Consider the following 21,915-nt stretch of genomic DNA (forward strand, 5'->3'; position numbering starts at 1 on the left):
TATTTCAAGACTATTTAACACGAGTATTAAGCTAATGTTTAATATTAATGCCTCTTTTTCCAGAAAGCCATAAAGAGCATAGTCTTAGAATAGTCTTCCAATGGACTTGATCTTCCCTATTAAACATTTCATGCTATTCAGCTCTTTCTTTTCTTTTTTCTTTTACAGGCAGGCCAGATCTGGCAGATAGCTGATATGAAGACTTTGCTGACTTCAGAAAGCTGAGCGTAACACCAACAGACTTCAGTGAGAGGAAATTTTATTCTTCCAAGCAACTCAAAAGCAGATGACTTTTGGTGGCTTTAAATTAACCTGTTGTTTACCTGTAAAGACGTGGTTATTGTTTCTTTCAGCACACATGGAGGAAGGCAACAAACTTTGTAACCCTGGCTAATAAGACTGTGGCTTTCTTATCAAAAGTAGGAGGTATACCAATTATAAAAGGAATATTTTATACTTAGCCTCCAGGACTTTAACTCTGGACATAATTAGAAGCCGATTTTAATGCCCTGAGATTTTGCTACCTGTGCTTTATTATTGTTATCAGTTCTTTAACACTTTGATACTATATTTCTTTAAATTAGAAATGGGTTCATGGACTAGAATGAGGCCCACAGACTGGGCTGTTCTCATGAAATCATGGCTTATCTTTTCCCTGGGGCTCTATATGCAGGTCTCCAAAACTTCAGCCTGCCCAAAAGTGTGCCGCTGTGATCGAAACTTTGTCTACTGTAATGAGCGAAGCTTGACCTCAGTGCCTCTTGGAATACCAGAGGGTGTAACCGTCCTCTACCTCCATAATAACCAAATTAATAATGCTGGATTTCCTGCAGAGTTGCACAATGTCCAGTCTGTGCACACAGTCTACCTGTATGGCAACCAGTTGGATGAATTCCCCATGAATCTGCCCAAGAATGTCAGAGTTCTCCACCTGCAGGAAAACAACATTCAGACCATTTCTCGGGCTGCCCTAGCTCAGCTTTTGAAGCTGGAAGAGCTACACCTGGATGACAACTCCATCTCCACTGTTGGTGTTGAGGATGGAGCATTTCGGGAAGCCATCAGCCTCAAGCTTCTGTTCTTGTCCAAGAATCACTTAAGCAGCGTACCAGTAGGCCTTCCGGTGGACTTACAAGAACTTCGAGTAGATGAAAACCGAATTGCTGTCATTTCAGACCTGGCCTTCCAGAATCTTACAAGTCTGGAGCGTCTGATTGTAGATGGCAATCTCCTTACTAATAAAGGCATAGCTGAAGGCACTTTCAGCCACCTCTCCAAGCTCAAGGAATTCTCAATAGTACGGAATTCACTGACCTACCCTCCTCCTGATCTTCCAGGTACACATCTATTAAGGCTATACTTGCAGGACAACCAGATAACCCATATACCACTTACAGCCTTTTCAAACCTCCACAAGCTCGAACGTCTTGATATTTCCAACAATCAACTTCGGATGTTGGTAAAGGGAGTATTTGATAATCTCCACAACCTGAGACAACTCACTGTAAGGAATAATCCCTGGTTGTGTGACTGTAGTATTAAGTGGGTCACCGAATGGCTCAAATTTATTCCCACTTCCATAAATGTACGGGGTTTTATGTGCCAAGGACCAGAGCAGGTCCGAGGTATGGCAGTCAGGGAGCTCAATATGAATATGCTGTCATGCCCCACCACCACCCCTGGTGTGCCATTTATCATCACCCCAGTCGCAGCTACAGCCATGCCAACTACATTAGTTTCCACCTCATCGGTTGCTCCCCCAAGTAGCAAATACAATCCTCTCACTCCCACTATAGCCACACTTCCCACTGTGCCTGAAAGGGAGGACAGAGAAAGGGTGACACCTCCTTTATCTGAACGAATTCAACTCTCCATCCATTTTGTGAATGACACTTGCATCCAAGTTAACTGGATGTCTTCTTTTAGCGTGATGGCGTATAAACTCACTTGGGTTAAAATGGGCCATAGCCTGGTAGGAGGAATTGTTCAGGAACAAGTAGTTAGTGGTGAGAAGCAACACTTAAGCTTGGTAAATCTTGAGCCCAAATCCACCTATCGGATTTGTTTGGTGCCACTGGATACTTACAATTACCGAACTGGAGAAGACACTGTCTGTTCAGAAGCCACAACCAAGGCTTCCTTTTTGAGCAATGGCAGCAACATCCCCTCTAGCCATGAACAGACGACTTCTCAAAACCTGGGCTCCCCATTTCTGCTGGCAGGGTTGATTGGGGGTGCAGTGATATTTGTCCTTGTGGTCCTGCTCAGCATTTTTTGCTGGCACATGCACAAAAAAGGGCGTTACACCTCCCAGAAGTGGAAATATAACCGAGGCCGTCGGAAAGATGACTACTGTGAGGCAGGGACAAAGAAGGACAACTCCATCCTGGAGATGACTGAAACCAGCTTCCAGATTGTCTCCTTAAATAACGATCAACTCCTTAAAGGAGATTTCAGACTGCAGCCCATTTATACCCCAAACGGGGGCATTAACTACACAGACTGCCACATCCCCAACAACATGCGATACTGCAACAGCAATGTCTCAGACCTGGAGCACTGTCATACGTGATAGTGGGGGGAAATGGGGGTGCTGGGACAAACCGAAAAAACTCTGGAAAAAATAACCCCCCAACAACAATGAAAAAATTACATTTGATAAATGTTACACAGATGCATTTATGCATTTGAATACTCTGTAATTTATACGGTGTACTATATAATGGGATTTAAAAAAAAGTGCTATCTTTTCTATTTCAAGTTAATTGCAAATGGTTTTGTAACTCTTTGCTTTTTAAAATCTTTAAAAAGTATTGCTAAGTACTGTACAGGGTTGTACAATAAGAACCCAATGTCATGGCAAAGGAAAGAATGCCTCATTCTTCAAACATTAACCACTTTGCTGTCGAAGCTGTCTGAGGGATGTTAAGTTTCTAGGTGTCCTGTAGTATGGAAATATGAGTAAGTGCATACTAAACCAGGGTCACTAGGAACGGATAGACCCATCCAGATAAAAATGGGTACAACCCTTCTGACTTAAACCTGTCAGTTGCTATCAAGTTTCAAACAACTAGAAATACCTATTTTCCTGCTTTGTCAGTTCTGCTTTTCCTACCTCCAACTGAAAACTGGAGTTCTGAGTGCTACCAAAAAAATTTACTTTCTTGATAGATTAGTTTTCTCTCAATATACTTGGGATAGGAGAGGTAGACAGAGCTCAGTGTCAAACTCAAAGTGACCTTGATTCCTAATTGGAAAAACTACTATGAAAATGTCCCCAAATACTATATACTTTTATGATAGAAACTGTTCGTGGTTATCATTATGATTAAGAAGCTTTAGGCATTCTCTGACCCTTCTCAGTGGGAGATGAAGGTTATCAGTATGTAACAGATAGCTGTCATTAAGTTGCACCTTTGTTTAATAGAGCAGCATTTGTTGACACAGCATGTTCAGGTAAAACTTGAATGAGGGAAATACTGAATGCTCCCAGCTCTGCAGTACTGAAGTAGAATTTGGAATCTAAAAATTTAAATTGCTGAAAACATTGTGTAAAATATGATGCCAATAGAAAGGTTGCTGTTGGCTTTTATTGTTCAAGCTCTGTTTGATTTTGGGGTCTGAGTTATTTTCAGTATGGAGAAGTAGGAAAAAAAAAAACACACAAAAACCAGAAAGCAAATAAGAAAAATATTTTCAAAAATTAATTTTTATTGGAAAGATCTCCAGGCCTGATATAAACTGAAATATGGTCAGCAGGGGAAACTGCATATAAATCCTGGTTCTTTGGGGTTTAGGATTTTTTTCCCCATTCAAGGAAGCAGAAATGCACATTAACTAATCATCTGTTTAGCTGAGGAATTTTGAGACAGATACTTTGGTCCTCTAAATTATTGTTCCTTCATCTCAAGCTTTTGGAAGTTTTCTGAAGTGATCTGTGCTTTCTAAGCAGCAGGTGAGCTTAGAATTTGCTTTTTTATTCCCTCAAATTGTTTAGATGGAATATCTTCTGAGTCTTTGAGCTTTACATGCACTATGCGAAACATCATGCTTGTATAAAAACCATGATGCTGCTCTCAAAATTATAGAATGTTCCAGCCACTCCATTGATTCTGTGACTGCCAGGAACTCAGGATTTCTTGCCAGCTCAATGATGGAATCCAATTCTTCCTTTCTTTTTTGGTGTTGTTTTTTTTGTTTGTTTGTTTGTTTTTGGGGTTTTTTTGTTTTGTTTTTTTTTTAATACAGCTCACTTTGTCCTGAGCTTGCGAACAAGAAAATGTTCACAACGAAGAGGAAAAGAAAAGGGAGACAAAACTTTCCTGAGAGACTAGGGAACCAAAGAGAAAACTTTTTGCAGTAGCCAGCTAGGGTCAAGGAGAAGTTGTTAGAAGTGGACTGGAGATAACAACTGAAGCACTTTCACTGTGAAATGCTTATACTTTTCTCTTCATGAGGCTACTTAAGTTGGGAGAGAGGTTTTTAATCCTTTCCTTTGTTCATTTCACTCAACCTGTTCTTGACGCGCAGCAGCCTGTGAGCGTGCAGTTTCTGAAATTCAAATCAAATGATAACACTCATTTTCTGCAATGGCAAAATGAATCTAATTATGATTGATGGCAAAGTACAATCACTATATAAGAAACTGCATCGTCCCCCAACACCTTTTATAATTACATTTTGAAATTCCACTCTATATTCTGTATATTTGCTATTATGTCCAGCTATAACAGTTATTTTAGGCAGCCTATGTGGCTACTGTAATAGTAAAGTCACTGAAATTTTGCTGAATAAAAGGTTGCCGTATGATTTCAAATGTTGTCATTCTAGGTAGAAACGTCTATGCAAAGTGTTTTTTTCTGTGACCTATTTACTGAAGATTATGATGAGAAGATACTTTTGGTTTGCTTGTTTAATATGTTTTACGTGCCAGAGCCCACAAGACAAACAGCAAATAGTTGTGCTTCTGCACGCTCCCATTGCATGCTGGAGTTTGAAATTAAGTAAAGCCAGACATCCCCATTGGGTGTGGATGTAGTATTTAATTTCACTGAAATAACTAGCTGTACGTTTGATTTCAAAAGGTGTCCTTTAAAAGTACACACTTACTAGAATTTCATACTTCAGTGACTGACGCTGGAGGAATCTTTGTCCTCTGTGATGAACATTTTCAGTTCTATGCCTCAGGATACCATACTTTCAAGATGAGCTAGGCACCTTATTTGTAGCAAATTACTTATTCAGGGAGTTCAGCTGTACTGCAGGTGGATGATCCATAAGACCGAAATGATGACAACAAATGTGGCTACTCTCCTACTAGGGTGAAAAGAGAAGGCATTCACAAACTGTTCATTTGTATCTTGGATGATGAACTATATATATCTGTGGACTATTGCTCACCTAGATCAAAAATCAAAATTATGTTAAAGATAGCATACTTTATGTTTCTTTTCAGTATGAAGAAAAATATAATATTGGCATTGGATACTGACAAACTTTTCTATAAATACTCTTCCGACAAAAAGTAGCAAGTCACACGTAACAAAATTTGGGGAGAGAGCTGAGAGTATTATCTAAACAAACTCACAGTTGTAGTGAAGTGCAAGTTGATATCGTTCATTTGAAGAAAGTTTCTCCCAATTCTTATTGCTATTCAGCTTTGAAAGAGTTGATGTATTTCTATCTACAAAAGGGTTTGGCACTTTTCTAAGTGCCAGTCTAACAAACAGCTGCAACTTCATTTCATGTCACATCTAGATAGGTACATGATGGACAATTTCCCTCTAGGTAAAGTATTTGGAAAAAGAGGTAAAAATGGACAATATTCTTTTGGCAATGTAGAGGCTTTTTTTCAACATTAGAGGCTTTTTCCTTGAGCTTCATAAAAATGATCATCTTCACTTAGCTCAAATATCAAACCACAGATACTAACTTAAGACTAAAGAGCAGAAATCCCAAATGTGTGCATATAAAACTCGTGCAATGTTCACTTCCAGGTTCTGATTTCAACAGGTTCATTGGACCTGGGGGCAGATGAATGGCTTATAGACAATATCTCTGCTAATAGCTGGCATAAATGTACAGAAAAGTTTGATGAGTGGAATAAAATCAAAGTTTAAACAAAATTATATTAAAGCAGTATCACAGTACTGCTGTGCCCAGTGCTTGGGTTCTGAAGTCTTTATTTCTTTACAAACAGGTCCTTGTTTTCACAGATTCTGTCACTATAACAAGTATCTCTTGCATATAGTTTGCTGGCAGAAACAGATGCCTGATGAATGCATGAACTTTGTGTTAAGAAGCTTTTATTTGAAACATTATCATTGAATTTCTTCACAAAAATACTTAGGGACTGGGTTACTTCGGACTGAAAATATACTAGCGTTTTTCCCTGTAAGCCAATTAAGGACTATAGTGAATGTCACGTAAAGCATAAAGATGAAGTAGCATATGCTGTTTGCTACTTGAGTAATTTAGTTGTTTTTTTCTTTCAATCATTTTCTCTTTTCTTGAGGGAAAATTCTCTCCCTCTTCGAAATGTATTGATTTTTATTTTGCAAGAAAAAGAACTTTATGCATAATGTATTGTTGTTATGGTTTTAAGGGTCTATGTAAGGCACTTTATTAATGACATTGAAGTGAAAGTTCAGTCTAACCTTTGACAGTGAAGTGGTTAATTCCCATTGAATCTTCCATTTATAGTACTTCTTCACCTTAAATTATAACATGGAGATTATTAAAGTTTTTTATTTAGAACATGAGAATAATGGTTTCACTCATGACTTATCTTTCTAGCTCAGTGGAAAAACAAAAGAGAAATGGGTGCCAAAACCAAAAGTTACTGGCTCTGAGCCTCATCAAATCCTGTCTGATGCTCTCTTCTAATCACAGAGATAATCCTAGGAAGCTGATGATCACTCCTTCCCTGAACTATACTGAACAGGGCACTTTTGTATCCCAGGTAATACTACAGGCAATACTGAAGCATTTGGAAGTAAACTTTTGTATAACAGAGAGTGTCTTGCTCTTTAAAATGACATTGGCTGGTTGTCCCTTTGGAAAACTAGTACGAAAGAGATTTGGCAGGCTTTTATTGTACTGGGGCTCTGTGGATATGTGCCTCGTGAGAGCTGAATTCTGATCCTCTCAGAAACAGACAAGCTACTAAACAAATTGTTATCATCACTTGGTCCCAAATGTCTGAAGATGATCTTTCATAAAATTGATTTTACCTGAGAAATGCACACTTGGTTCTGTTCTGTGTTTGGTATACTTTCTGTCTTTAACATGGAAAAATAGATGGTTTGAAGTCTGCATTATCTGTTTTCTGCAATCTGCCATGTTGCACGCATTGTTAACTTGAAAACCTCACTATACACTATATATTATCTTGTTGGCATATTCAGTAAAGAGTTATTTAAAAAAATACAATAATCCTGCTGTATTTATATGAGCAAGTAAATTAAAATAAGGATATGAATATCTGAAAGGGAAAACAGAAAAAAACCAAAAATATAAGTCTTCTGTACTTTCATTCCTGGAAATATTTTCAAATGTTCTACTGTATGTCAGCCCTTTCTTCAGATTCTAAAAGACAAAGATTTTCATTTTCTGTCTCTCAAAGAGTTAAGCCATTTGTTACTTCAATTTCTCAGATTAAATCTTATCTTTATAAGATTATCTCATTCTGATGTACGTATAGGAAAGCACTGTAAAGCAAGAACAAATTGTATTTCAGTGTTTGCAATTAATAGGTACACTTAAGCAGCTACACACGTCTGTAACAAATATATATATGGAAGCTGTGACCCATTATATGCATAGTCACTTGGTAAATGCATTTGACATTGATCCCTGACAATCTTAAATCTGCCTGTTACCTATCATTATCTATTTAATGCTTCCTTAATGAAGTGTGATTTTATTCCAATTCTCTCTTAAAATTGTTCTTGAATTTTCAGAATGCACAACATTCAGACATAGGCCTTAATAAATTTTTTGTATATCTTTTGCCTAAAATATATGGTAATATATACAGCATGTATAAAGAGATGCTTCGGCTACTTAGAAATGGGGAGTACTCCTCTTCTAGTTACATATATAAAAACTAATTCTTGCTTTGCCAGAACCTCAAATATGGAGTGCTACAACCTGTGTCACTGCAAAGCTCTGAAGTTAATATTGCCTAGTGTCACAATTCCTCTATAAATTATTTTATTCTCTATCTTAACACTGAATATCAAGTAAAATTCTCCAGAGCTGATGTTTCTTCTGATCCATATTAGACCCTGGAAATTAACTTCTTGCCTTACCACAGGAATGTGGACAATAGAGGTAAAGTAAATTATAAACTCTTGGGATCACTTATGTTCTTCTGGCAAAAATAATGGCATCATCTATTTCAATCTGCAATTTTGTTTTCTCTCTCTCAAAAGAAGTTGACAGACACTGACGACTTCATCAGTAACCTTTTAATAACCCAAAATTATTAGTTTTAGAAGCGATCAATCTTTATATTTACCTTTTATAGTTCAAAGCTCTGTAATCTGGAGCAGTTCACAGATGTGTGTGTCTATAAATTCCTGGGGTAGTGTATGGAGGGCTTAGCTACAAGGAAGAGTAGCGGTGAAATAGACTTGACAGAAAATGAGGGGAGAGAGAGTCATGTGAGGTATGGATGTTTAAAACCACAAACAGGTTGCTGAGCATAGCAAGAACATTCTTTTACGCATAAATACACACATTTTCTACTTACAGCTCCATATTGGGGCTAACACGTGACTGCAAAAATTCATGTATGAATACTAAGAGCTTATAGTATAGTTAGATTTGAGTTAGGACATCTTACACAGCATAAGAAGAATCTTGACTCTGTTTTCTGCACTGGGTCTATTACATACCTTCCTCTGTACAGAAAGGATTCATATACAGAAGGAAATAATGAAGAACTAAAATCATTCTGATTACACTGCCCTGGTTTTTTAAGTGTAGACTGCCTTGAAGAATGAAGACACTTTATAAACCATTGCGGAAAATCCAACTCAAAATACACACAGGTGTTTACAACTTCAACATGCTCTGTACAAAAGCAAGAGTTCTGTGTGATGGATAATAGAGTGCTAAGCTGAACACAATCATTCTTGAAAAGCACAGTTGCCAGAAAGGTTCTGTTAAAATGTTGTATTTCTTGAGTGAAATCACTATTTCCGCTCCTATAGACTATAGGTCATCACACAGATAAATAAAATTCTTTGTGATGAGCTTGGAACAGTATGTCTGAATATGAAGTGCTGTAGTTTTTGTACTTTGAAACTTCCTGTTTGTGATGAAGAGAAGCAGATTTTGTTCTTGAAGATTAAATACAACAATAATGATGCATAGAATGTAGAGATACTCTTTTACTGCCATGTCATGGACATGAAAAAGGACACATACATATGCTCTATACATATACAATTGTGGCATAATTTTAAATGCTCTTTACAATTTTCAGACTTTCAACTGAGATCCTATTTTAACACATATGCCATATGCAAAAACATTTAAATCCTCAGAAATGACTGCAGTCCCATTCAATTAGTAGAATCAAGAAAATATGATGAAATGAGTACACAAGAAAGTGCACATTACTTTCTCAAACCTTTAGCTGTGTTGAAAGAGAGAGAAAGAAAGAGAGAAAAATAAAGCCCACTGTTAAACCAGAATAGATTTTTATTTCTGTTTAGATAACAAGTCCTTCCAAATTTGTAAGACACTCGCTTGAATGTTAGACTTTGGTTCGACTTGAAAGTCAAATAATTTAAATGACAGTGTTGTACGCCTCACCTCCCACAGCTTCACAAACAGGTTTCTGCATTCACAGTTCAGGAATCGATATGTAACTCATTGCTCTCTGACTTACAATGTGGATGTCAGGAATTTCTCCTCATTAAAGAAACATGTTAAGAAAATTTGAGAATTGCTGTAAAGTACTGCTGTGTATGTTAATATGAACAGTTTATTTTATTCAAGAAGGGCACTACCATGTCTTATTAAGTGAGAACTGGTTGGACTCGATGATCCAGTGGGTCCTTTCCAACCTGGTGATTCTATGATTCTATGAACTGCAGAAGCAAGGCACGCACATTAATTCTATGTCCTTGTCAAGAAAACTTTTCTCATGAGCAGTAGACACTACTCCTAAGTGACAAACAGCTGTATAACTTGTCAGGTATATATGACTTATGAAAAAAAAAAAAAAGGGAGAGGGAAATTGGGAAAGGGGAGATATTCCAAATGATTATAGTTATTCTAACAGTATACAGTTGAGTATTATAAGCAATTAAAAAAAAATCTCATAAAATATTGAAGGTTATCATATTAAATGTTCCTGGCAAGCATATACTGTATTCCCTTTCACAAGAAATGAGTTTTGGGAGCTTTTTACTCACATCTGCATTGCAGGTTAGTTTTGAAGTCAATATTCGATTTTTTTTTCCTGATTACAGTGAGTAGCATCAGGTTAAGGTTCATGGCATTTTCAGATCTAATTGGCCATGATTTTCACTTGGGAGTCTGTCTATGCATTGATTTACTTTGTCATTTATAAAAAGTTTGAGATACAGCCTATTTCATGTATAAAACTTTCCTTCACAACAAACTTGTAGTTAACTCTATTTCTACACTCTTCTGCTTTGGTTTTGGTTTTCCTTATAATTTAACATTATAAAGAAGTGAATTATTTTCTGCTACGATTATAGCAGTGGTAAGACTGTGTCTTCTTTTTAACAGAAGGCAAAATTTAAAAGTACCGTGTTAAGAAAGAAATTATCTTAAAGAGTTTTGCTATAAATTTTATGTTGAATTAATTATTTTTCAACATTTATTTACAATAGTTATAGTAGGAAGTTGAGTTGGCATCATGTTAAACAAAGGTGAGTTTCTGACAGGAGGCTAAGGAGTCAAGTCACAATGTTGAGAAATGGACACCTCTGCTTTCTCAGCATCCCCTCAGAGAGGATCCCAGGTGTGGCTGGATCCGTTTTTAGCCTCAGACTTGGTTGATGGTTTGTGACTAAAGGATTATATATGCGTGCTTATGTGTGTTTTTGTCACAAGTCAGCATCCCGTTACCTGTGAGAGTCTCCTTAGAGGCTGATGTCCACAGAGTTATGTGTGGTTGGTGGCCCAAACTGGATGGCCAGCAGCCATTTGCAGCAATGCCCAGCAGAGACAGTAAGCAATTTCATTCAAGAGACAGATTAAAACAAATTCTGGATTGCCTTGATAAGTTCACTGCTGCGTTAGTGCTTAAACACTTATAACCAGTTAATAATTAGTGCGTACATATATATATATGTATGAAAAAAGTAACAATTAAAAAAAAAAGAGTTAGTAGTTATTTTCCTGGGGAAAAATCTGAGTCAGAGGCTTGTAACTCTTATGAAGACATTTCTTTGTTGAGGGAGAGAGGTTCAAGTCCCTCAGGTAAGGTGGTCATTTTTTTTTTCCCAAAAGAAAAGAGTTTTCAGGTATCAGCTTTGTAACTTTTGAAAACTTTTCATCCCCTTTTGGTGAGGTGGGGACTAAGTCAATTAACATGTGTTGATTGGCCCTTGGTAAGATCACTTGTGTCATCAGAAGCCGGGACTTGGCCATTTGTCACATCTTCAAGGTGAGGAGCTCGGTACGGGTTTTTAAGGGTGTTTCTGCTCTTAACTGAATTAACACCAGTTTGTGAATCCTCCATCTCATCCCAGATGCCCTTAGCTGATGTGAGTGTTAAAACACCACCCAATCTATCTGTTTCACCAGATGCAGTTGTCCATTGCCAGCTTCTTCTTTTGCTGACCACTCTCTTTTGCAAAAAACCAAGCTTATTTTGCAGAAACAAGCTCACCTTCGGCACAATGTCATAGAGCCTAGCCAGTCCATACTACCGCTGGGAAGACTGGATAAACTCAGGTTTGTGGTTATAGGAACTTCATGTCAATAGGTTCTGTTTTACAGTTTTATTTGTATATCTTTTATGTATATGTATTTATTTTTTTGAGACACTCAGACATACACATAAGCAGATACATAGACATATGCTATGTGTATCTGTATGTATAAATATGAATTGGTCTAGGTTGAGTGCCATACTGATCTTTTGCTCTGGATTTATGCGTTATTTCATTTCCGCTTAAGGTTCTGAAAGGGAGAAAAGATGTAAAATAGCATGAATATTTTTTTAAGAACTGTATTGTCAGTATTGGTGAGAGGATCTTTCAATAGTGCATATGCTTTGGCAGCCTGTGCACTAAAACCTGAATAAGAGAGAGAAGATTAACACAGCTCCTGAAAGTGAGTACACACCTGAAATACACTTTCCAAAGCGCAAAGAAAAACTGAGAGGTCAGTTTATAGCAGAACTGTTCTGTGTGGTTGCTAAATAAACTGTAGATAGAGGAGAATGTGGGAAAAGACAGCATACAACTAAAACCTAGTAAGAAACAGAAGGGAAAATTTCAGATTTTTACACCATGATTGTTACAATTGATTTTTTCTGTGTCATTTTCTTCACCATGTCCTCTTTGTTTCCCCTGTATTTGACAGGTTTTCCTTCTTACGTGAACTGCTTTTTAACTCACTCTTCACGTTATGCTTTACGAAGAACCCTTTGTTATATGGGACTTCTGTGTAATGCCTGAAATGAGGGCCCCTCTCATACATAAGGGGAAGTATTTGCATAGAGCGGCCCAAATGCACAATGTTTGTTGCCACTGACCCTCCTCGATTCATTTATGTAGCTGTTTCAAAAAGATCTGGCTGACATGAGCCACACAAAGAAAATTGGCATTCAGCAATAGTCTTATCTGCCTCACCAATAGTGAGTTGGGTCTTTTCCTTTGTTCCCTGCCTTTCCACTAGCACCTGGCTGCTGACTTGAAACATTCAAAGGCCACGGTTTGCTCCTATGGCTCATACACAGCTTAGGTATTCTAACGTCATAATTTAAAGACATGAAACATCACGTGATATTCAAGGACTAGGATGAGGAGCTGCAGAGCTCTGGGCCATGACTCTGTGTCGAGACATGTAGGTAGTATATAGATAGCCTATAAGCCAAACGCTGTGTATTCCATACATGGCTCCAGCCACCTCTACTGCCTATTTCTGAGACAGATCTGTTGTAAAAAAAAGGTTATTTCCTTTTTAATTCTCTTATTCCCAACAATCTATCCACCCCTTCCTGAGGTCATAATTTGTAATATTTCTCCCAGGGTGAGGAGGAAAGTTTGCAAAACATGTCTCCACCCATTTCTCCAGATAAAGGGCAAGTCATCCGTGGAATGGTGTAAGAATGGTCTCCCTTACTGAATATACACAGTTCCCTTGTGCTAACCAAGATCCATCCTTGTAGTACCCCCAGCTACTCTCCTTCTGCCAGATGCATTAACTCTGTAGTTAAAATAACTACTTTTCATGCTTATACTGTATTCCTGGAGAGTTAGAACCTCTATGTTTTATTTGTAGTGGTTAGTTTACATACTTTGTTTTTGATAGGACTCCTGACTTACTGCTCAAGATGGAAACAAAACAGGGCAGGGTATTATTTCATGCAGAGTGAACCTGATGTTTCCTTCTTTCAAATACCTGCCTTTGCAATTTAAAAGGTATTTTACAATGGGTTTTCAGGATCTGCTTTTAATCTATAATATTGCATACATGTGGCTGAATAAATCTCTGGTATTCAGAAATACAAAAGCATAAAGAGTACATATTATCCTAGGATTTGTTAGTAAACTTCATTTTTTTCCAGCTAGAGATCATCCCTGCTAGTAAATGAAGTGACACAAGTAATAAAGTTCCTTCTAGTTTCTGAAGTTTCTGTAACAGTCTACTCTGAGCTTCAAAGTAATACATGGAGCAGGGACAGAGAAAGAATTGGGGAACTGAAAGGAAGAAATTGTGCCATGTATTTTAAATAAACATGGGCCAAAATTCTGTCCAGATTTTGTGTATATAGATATAAATGCAGTAAATATAAAGATAGAAAAGTTCCTTATCTGAGCAATATTCTGTCTTTGTGGGATTTAATTATGACTGCTCCTTTTTTTAAGGGTCTGATTTAACAGACCCTTCTGATTTTTTTGCCCAGGGTGAGAAAAAACATTCGTTACATACATTTTCCAACTATTTCTTTTTTAAACTTCGAATAGCTCCCAGTTTCTTTTTACCCTTTTCCCCCCTAAGATACCAGTGTCTGACAAGTTGCAATGAATTTGGAAAGATGCATGGTTTTCAGTTAAAACAAAACAAAACAAATTCTCAGCAAACATTCCTCTACCTTGTTATAGAAGATAAATTGTTTAGAAATAAATTTCTGCAAGCCCCAATAATCCAGCAAACAGAGTTTGATCAGGAGACGAGATTTATCTGTGCTGGAAAAGCTGATCTTAATTTGAAATTGTAGAGAAATGCGCTGTCAAATGAATGCCTTCTCTGCATTGATTCTAAAAGTTGACACGTATTCATTTGGATTTAGCTTTTGACAGCTGATGAAGAATGACAGAGAAATAGCAAATAGAAAAGTTATGGGTAAAACACTAACAGCATTACTCTGTTGAGTACAGAGTATCATATGCCTGAAATAACATGAATTTGCTTATGTTCGAATTTACTGCTTGCTGTAAAATACAGTTGTATTTTCTAATGAACATTATGGCCTTCAAAGTGTTACAGGATTTTTCTCATAATTATTTAAAAATTGTGTTTCAGAAACCATCCACTTCTGAAAGCTCTTTTTTCCTGTGCTATACCAGTCATCTGGTGTATTAACTGCTTCCAGCCCTGACAGGTCTCCAGTAATGCTTTCTTGTATTTGCAGCAGGTTTTTTCCTTTTGTTTTTCCTACTTGACTACCCTGCCTGGAGCAGATCATGTGGAGTATATGTCATATTTTCCATGTGCAGGTTTTTCTCATGGTAGCAAGCCAAGAGAAGAGACAAAATAGGACAAATGCAGTGGTGAACCAAGAGAAATTTTCCAGCTACCTCCACATGCAGAGCTAATGCCGGGGGAGGCTTCCAACAGCATGATGGACCATCACCATATCTGTCACTTCTCAGTGTCACACTACCCACCACATGTGTCTCCAACATTCAATCTGACACACGTATATCAGCAAATTGATCCCTACTGAGTGACCTGTAGTGTGTTCATGAGCCAGTTGGGCAATATGAATGACATACAGGAAACTAAAGTCTGGCTTGTGAGTTTAGCTTCATGTTCTCCAGTTCCTATTCTCTAACTGCATGCATTACGATCTTAAAAACATGTTAGGACCATAAATTAAACTGAAAAAAGCCGAAGCTTTTGGAACTTAAGGGAAAATCAAAGTTAATCTGAAGGCTCCAGACTTTATATGTTATACAATAATATATAATCATATTTTTAAGAGAAGATCTACATCTTTTAAGAGTAGTTTAATGCATCTCTTTTTAATTAGGATATTAGGATATTAGCAAATGCTGCCATATGACCTCTGCTGTAAAACAGCAGATTCGCCTAGAGACATCTTAGCAGGAGATAAGAATCTGGTTTACAATTTTAACAAAGAGTATTCTTTAACCTAATATGTGGACTCCACAAGATTTCAATAAGGGTATGTAAGCTTCATTAGAATTATATCATCCCAATATCCACACTTTTGCTTGAAAAGGTAATGGGTAAAAAGGAAACAATGGTTATATGTAAAGTTTGTCATTAGTATAAATGCAATCTTAACAGTCTAATTAGAGAGTTAGTCAACATCTAACTATAACAGAAAAGAAAACAAGGAACATAAAGAAAAGGATACAACCATATTAAAAAAAATCAAACCAAACCAAACAAATAAACACCCTCCTCTCAGTAATAATACAGTTAGAGTTGCATCATATATTTCCTAGCTGTTAACCCTTTTCGTGGTGGTATTCTTACCCTTCTGCTGTCCCTCAGAATCCTTCCATCTGTTAGGGTAGCATATGGTGAATCATTAGCATCACAACTCCTTGACTGAGAAGACTATGATGCTGACATTGTTGGTTTGTTCTTCACTCTAGGATCTGCTGGGATCATTTTTATTTGTTTGCTAATACTCTTTTAGATCTTTTTTTTTCCCTTCATCCATCTGCAAGTCCACATGACATCCGAATTTGTTACACATGGTGCATTTGTAATACCCCTAAAACCAGTTTTGTCCAGGTCTGCATTTCTTTAACTAACTGCTGAACTGCTGGCAAGTTATTCATAGCCGTGGGCTTTCCACTGCCAGCCTGTGCGTCATCTCTTATCATCCTATGCCTGTATTCCTCTCTGCATCCTGTGCCTCCTCTTCTCAAGGCCTTTGCTGTCCTACTGGGCCTGTATTCCTCTTTGTTGACTCATTGTAGTAGAGTCACAATATCTCATTCATATATATGTATGTTCTGTATACAGAACAGCTGCTTATTACAACTGTATATAAAACTATGGTTATATCATAAGAAGATAGGTCGTATTGAAATCAATTAAGCACATCATTTGGTTATGAGAGAAAAATACTGTTACAGCTAAACCATGTCAAAGAAAAGTTCCAGGCAGATCAAGAGAGGGTCAGAGAAAGTAAGCCTCACCAGCCGTAGTCATGAGGCCTCATAAACTCAGTATAAGTGCTGTTGCTGGCAATGGAAATACTGCATTACTGAACTATAATCTAGGACAGATAGTAAATGTGTTAGAAGTGCTGTAACAGAGTCCTTGTACATCCTCTTTAATCTAATTCAGAGACTAGTACCTGAACTATTATAAGAAAGAAATCTGTTTAATAACAAAAAACATTATCTCAGCTGTAGGACTACAACTGAGTGGCTTAAAGTGTTTAAAGATATAATTAAAAATGTGGTTTAAATTTTTTTTTTTTTTTAGTTTTCTACTACTACCTCTCTACAATTTAAGGTTTATTATTTAGTCTAAATAAAGACATTTTGGACAGAGACTGTACTGTGGAAAACCATGCCAAAATAGGAAATAGTTTCTGCAGTGATTCAGCAATCTTAACTTAGACAGGAAAAATCTGTTTCTGAGAAATCTTTACAAGCTGTCAATTCCACTTTAGAAGACACTGCCCTTCTCGGTGTGATAGTTGGCTTCTCTAATGAGATTACATTTCTTGTAAGAGTTTCCTCAAGTCTTGTTCTTACCCTCTGGCTTTTTTTTTTTTATTCTGAATAGAGTCTGAAACTTTAACTTTGGCAACACTTAAATTAATTGATTAATTAAGTGTTGTATTGAGCTATCAGCCTCTAAGTTTAAAATTCAGTGAATCATTACTTGTTCTTAACAGGGTAGATACTCCAGATCACTCAATACTTATCTAAGAAGAAGAGCTTCATTTGGTTGTATTTTATATGCTAATCCCTCACTCATGTGAGGATCTGAAATCCAGCTGAAAGTCAAATGCAATATTAAACAGATATTAAAAGCAGTTCTATCACATTTTAAATGGGATGTTTTACCGCATGTCTGTTGTGTAGGGAATCTTCCATGTTTTTATTACTTAAAAAGAATTCTTAGTAGACTCCTAAAAGGATACAGCCTGGTTCCCATTACTTAAATCAAAGATATCCAGGATGATAAGATTTCTCCTTCTCTTTTTCGAAAGGCAATATTTCCCTTATCTCTTTCTTTTTTGGTGGGCATCTAATTATATCTTGTCTCTCTTACTGTATCAACTGTGCCTACTTGATGTATTTGTAAATTTACAGCAGAATAATAGACTTTGTTTTAAACTGATGGTTGTCGAGTGGTTGAAAGCAAATAACATTTACAACAATTAAAAATCTTCCTTGCTTACAGAAGGAAAACCGATAGTCTTAAAAGAAAACATTTTCTATATTATTATTTCATTATTGTTACACAGACTTTTTTCTGCTAAACAAAAGATCACTGAATAGATGGTGTTGCAATGAATAAACCTTCATAATAACTGTTTTCTGTTAAATTTTCAAACAGCTAACATACTGAAGGCATATTTTTACTTCAGCCTTAAATTCCTAATGTTGAATTTGAAAAAAATAAACAAAATGCCAATATAATTTGTTAGCAAAGCCTATCTGTGTTGCTTTCATTCCTTGAATGATCAAATGAAACAATATGAAGTTGTTTTCAAAACAGATTTTTAATATAGCAAAAACAAGCTCCTGAACATGCTGCTTTGCCTCTGATCGTTGCTAAGCCAGATATCTTCCCTATGCTTTTTCTCTTTTATTCTTGAATGTGACTTGGTTTTCAAGTGCAACCCAAAAAAAAAAGGTTTTTTTAAGATGGGAGAATTCTGTGTTCAACTAGTGGAAGAAAGTATTGTAGTCACACCTCTGTGTCCTTCCCATCCCTCTAAATATTACTATAAACAGTATTAGACCATTTTGTCAATTTATTTGACAAGGATTTTTTTCAGTTTATTTTCTAAAGCTTTACTTAGTCTTAAGCATTTCTTGGCCGTGTTACAGCATCTAAATGTTAGCTGGTTTAACTGTTTTATTTTCTCAAAGAAAAAATCTGTTTATTAGCAACATTTTCCTCTATACTTCTGTGATTTCCCTTCTGCTTACTGTTCAGTTTATATGTGGAAGATGTGGTATTCCAAATACAGAGAATTACAAGTCTGTATCTCTTTTCATGCTTCTGTTCTTTCCTCTTCTTCCTTCTCCTTTGTGGCTTCTTCTAATTAATTCTAATTCTGTAGAATATTTAAGAGAATATATTACAGAATTCTCCCTCCAAATATACTCTAAGCTGCTGAAAATTACAAGTTCCTAGCCAGAGTTCTCCCTCCACAATAAAATTGTTGAATGGTGAAGTAATGAAAGTGACCTGCAATGAATTTATTTCATATGTCCGATATCCTTCTCTATTTTTATTTCCTCTCCTTTTTCACATAAGTTTCCACTGTGTCCCTTCTTTGGTTTAGGGCCCAACTCTCGTGCAATACCTCTGTTGTGCCTGCACAGCACTTTGAGCTCCTTCCACATGACCTGCCATCATTTAAATACGGAGTTAGCTGTGTGACATACAAAAGATGCTGTAAGTGACTGAAAGAGAGCAGTGTTGTAGTGACAAACCAGTGCAGGGCTGTGCATTGCCCAGCTGATTGTGCTCTAAGAATGGGCATTTGGAGGCTCTGCAATCTACCAATTTTCACACATTTTTGAGCGTTTGTCTCTCTCTGTGACTTTTTATACTTCTACTTGCTTAAAAAAAACCCAATAAATCAGAAGAAAAACAAACAAGGCCAAATCACAAACAACCCATACAGGAAACAAAATGTTTGTTTTCTAAAGAAAGCAATAAAAAAATGGTGATCCTGCAAGGAAGTTATCTGAGGAATAATAGTAGATCAGCTGAATAGGGAACAAAAGGGAATTGCTATGATAAAAGATCAAGAAAATCAAGCAAGTTGAATTTATAGCCGTTTAACAGCAGCACCATGTACTAGAAAGGAAAGTGTGATTGCACAAATGTCACTTAGGGATGAATTCTAAATTTAAAACCAGGAAATGTAAGAAGAGTGAAAGTAGCAAACAGTATTGGAGGTAGTAATTCACCCCTTGCATCAGCTTGTTCTTTTAAAACATTAACAGATGGACAGTTTTTATGAAAGCCTTTTTGCATTTAAGAAGACATTTTGCAAAGTAACATTATAGCCTATATTTTGGCCTAATTTAAGCAAAACAAATTTGCCCCAAATGGTAAGATTTAAGTGTAGGTTTGAACAAACCCATGGTTTGAGGGGTCTCTCAACAGTAGGTTTGATTTGAGGCTATGCTGAAAGCCTCTTTATTATACTATGGTGTGTAGCGGAGCATTGAATGCAAAGCCATTTTCTGTACTTAAGGTTATGTGTATATTTCTGGATTTTATTTATTCAGTAACAGCACTTCTAGAGAAACACAAACAAATCATTATGTTAAATTTTCAAAATTTTACATATTTTCTGAGGAACAAAATTTAAGTTTATATCTGCCATACTACATCAGGATTGGTTTTGCAATATGTGGTTCTGCCTTTGTAGAAAGAGCTAAATCTTAGAACAGACTTCTGTTCCTGAATGAGTTTCCTTTCATTGATGATGAGTATATCTGACAAAAGACGGTTTGGGAGTCCATTCTCTTTTCTACAAACCGTGTTTATAACCCCTTTACATCTGTAACAGGTTTTCAAAATATGAATGTGTACAATTTGTGATGCAGCTTGACAGCATAATTTCCAGAGACCGTGTGTAGATTCATTAACCTGTTAATTGCCTTAAAGACTTGACTCCCAAAAATTTTGCATCTTAAAGTAGCTTTCAAGCATTAAGGTTAACCTTATACTCTCTACTTCAAAGGAATTCTTGAAACTATTCCAGTTGTCCTGCTTCTTCTACATCCTTTGGCCTGGTCTTTGAACATGTTTCATTGCATCAAGTGTAATGTGGATTTTAAATCACCATATACTGCTCCGAATGTTTGGAGTTACTCCTTTAATCTACTGCTACTTCACAAAAAATATCCATTGTGAACTGAATATTTATGTGGGGTTTTTTTCTGTATGGGTGTATGAGCTGATGTATGAGATGGGTGTATGAGATTCCTGAAGTACTTTGTAGTAGTTAGAGATTAAATAAGATAATACTGTGCTGCCATGCTGCCATTTCAATCATTTTGGTTGCATCTATTTCCAACTTAGTCTTAAGCATTTTAATTCAAATATCTATTAAAGAAATTATTGCTGGATAATAGGAGACAAATATAATAATATTATAATTCTTAAGAAAGATCATAAATGTTGTATTTTCAGGAGTTATCTGAAAGGATAAAGCATCTGCTTTAAGATATTACATAGCACAATTTCTGTTAGAGGTAGGGTGTTTTTCTCCATCACGTAGCTTGATCCATAAGTGCACTCATAATGACAATGAAGACCATTCAAAATGTCTGTTAGACCATCTAAGGGTGAAATTTACTGTGTCTTTCTTGGAAGCAAATATTCTTTTCGACTTTTGAGGACTAGTCACAGAAGTTGCAGCAGTCCTTACTTCACCCTGTCTGCTAAGATGAATAGTAATTTATTGGGCAAATCAGTGATAATCTTGATCCTATTTTAAGACTATAATGTGCTAGCTGTAAAAGTAAATCATATGTTGAACAGTCTACAGGTGTCTTTCTAACACAGAACTTCATCTTCGAGTTACCTCTGTATAGACAATTTTTTTCACGATATATTTATTTTTTTATTTTGTGCCTGCAATGGCACATTAGAAAGATCTTCTGCATAGAAAGAGCTTCTTTTCTGACACATAAAATCTTCTTCATGTGCAGGTGGTCTCATTAAGCATTGTGGCTCCTCACCCCATCATTCCAGTGACTTTCCAGTGTTTGTGTCAGTGAGTGGATCCTAGTCCTTAGCCACCTGGCTTGCTCACATTGACAGCTCTTTTTGTGCTGCCATCCACAATGGTTTTATCCATTCTAAGTTTATTGTGGAAGAAGAATCATTAGTTTGGACAGTGTGCCTGGAGTAAGTAGTAACACTCACCTGTGAGAGACCTCCTATATGTTCCCAGTGAAGGATAAATTTCTGCTCTTCTCTAGCTGATTCCTCTAAGTGTATCATCTTAACACACCCCATTTTTCATGACATATTCCAGGCTTATAAAAACTTCTGCCTGTTCTGGCTTTTTTTGCGACTTCACAGTCCTATATTCTACACTCTGTGTATGTTCTGAACAGGCATATTATGTGTTGCTTAACTGCTGTGAAAAGGCACCAGTTGTTTCTATGCTTGCAGTTATGGCTCTGGCTGTGACTGTTTCCTAGAATAAAGCAGTCAAAGCAGGCAAAGGATATTTTATTCTGCAAACTCCCTGTGCAACCTTGTTTTTTAATCTCC

At 36.6% G+C, this 21,915-nt stretch overlaps 1 protein-coding gene across 3 annotated transcripts in view; it reads left to right on the forward strand.

Annotated features, from left to right (window-relative positions):
- The window catches only part of FLRT2 (fibronectin leucine rich transmembrane protein 2), a 75,615-nt gene extending 55,070 nt beyond the window's left edge, over positions 1 to 20,545 (forward strand). For all 3 annotated transcript variants that reach the window (XM_054067777.1, XM_054067775.1, XM_054067778.1), the window contains exon 2: positions 169 to 20,545. In XM_054067777.1, the coding sequence (XP_053923752.1) occupies positions 587 to 2,572 (1,986 nt within the window). In that variant the 5' untranslated portion in view covers positions 169 to 586 and the 3' untranslated portion in view covers positions 2,573 to 20,545. The remainder of the gene's footprint in view (positions 1 to 168) is intronic.
- Positions 20,546 to 21,915: the final 1,370 nt, after the last annotated feature.

The sequence above is a fragment of the Cuculus canorus genome, chromosome 5, assembly GCF_017976375.1.
Source record: "Cuculus canorus isolate bCucCan1 chromosome 5, bCucCan1.pri, whole genome shotgun sequence".
NCBI classification, from domain to species: domain Eukaryota; kingdom Metazoa; phylum Chordata; class Aves; order Cuculiformes; family Cuculidae; genus Cuculus; species Cuculus canorus.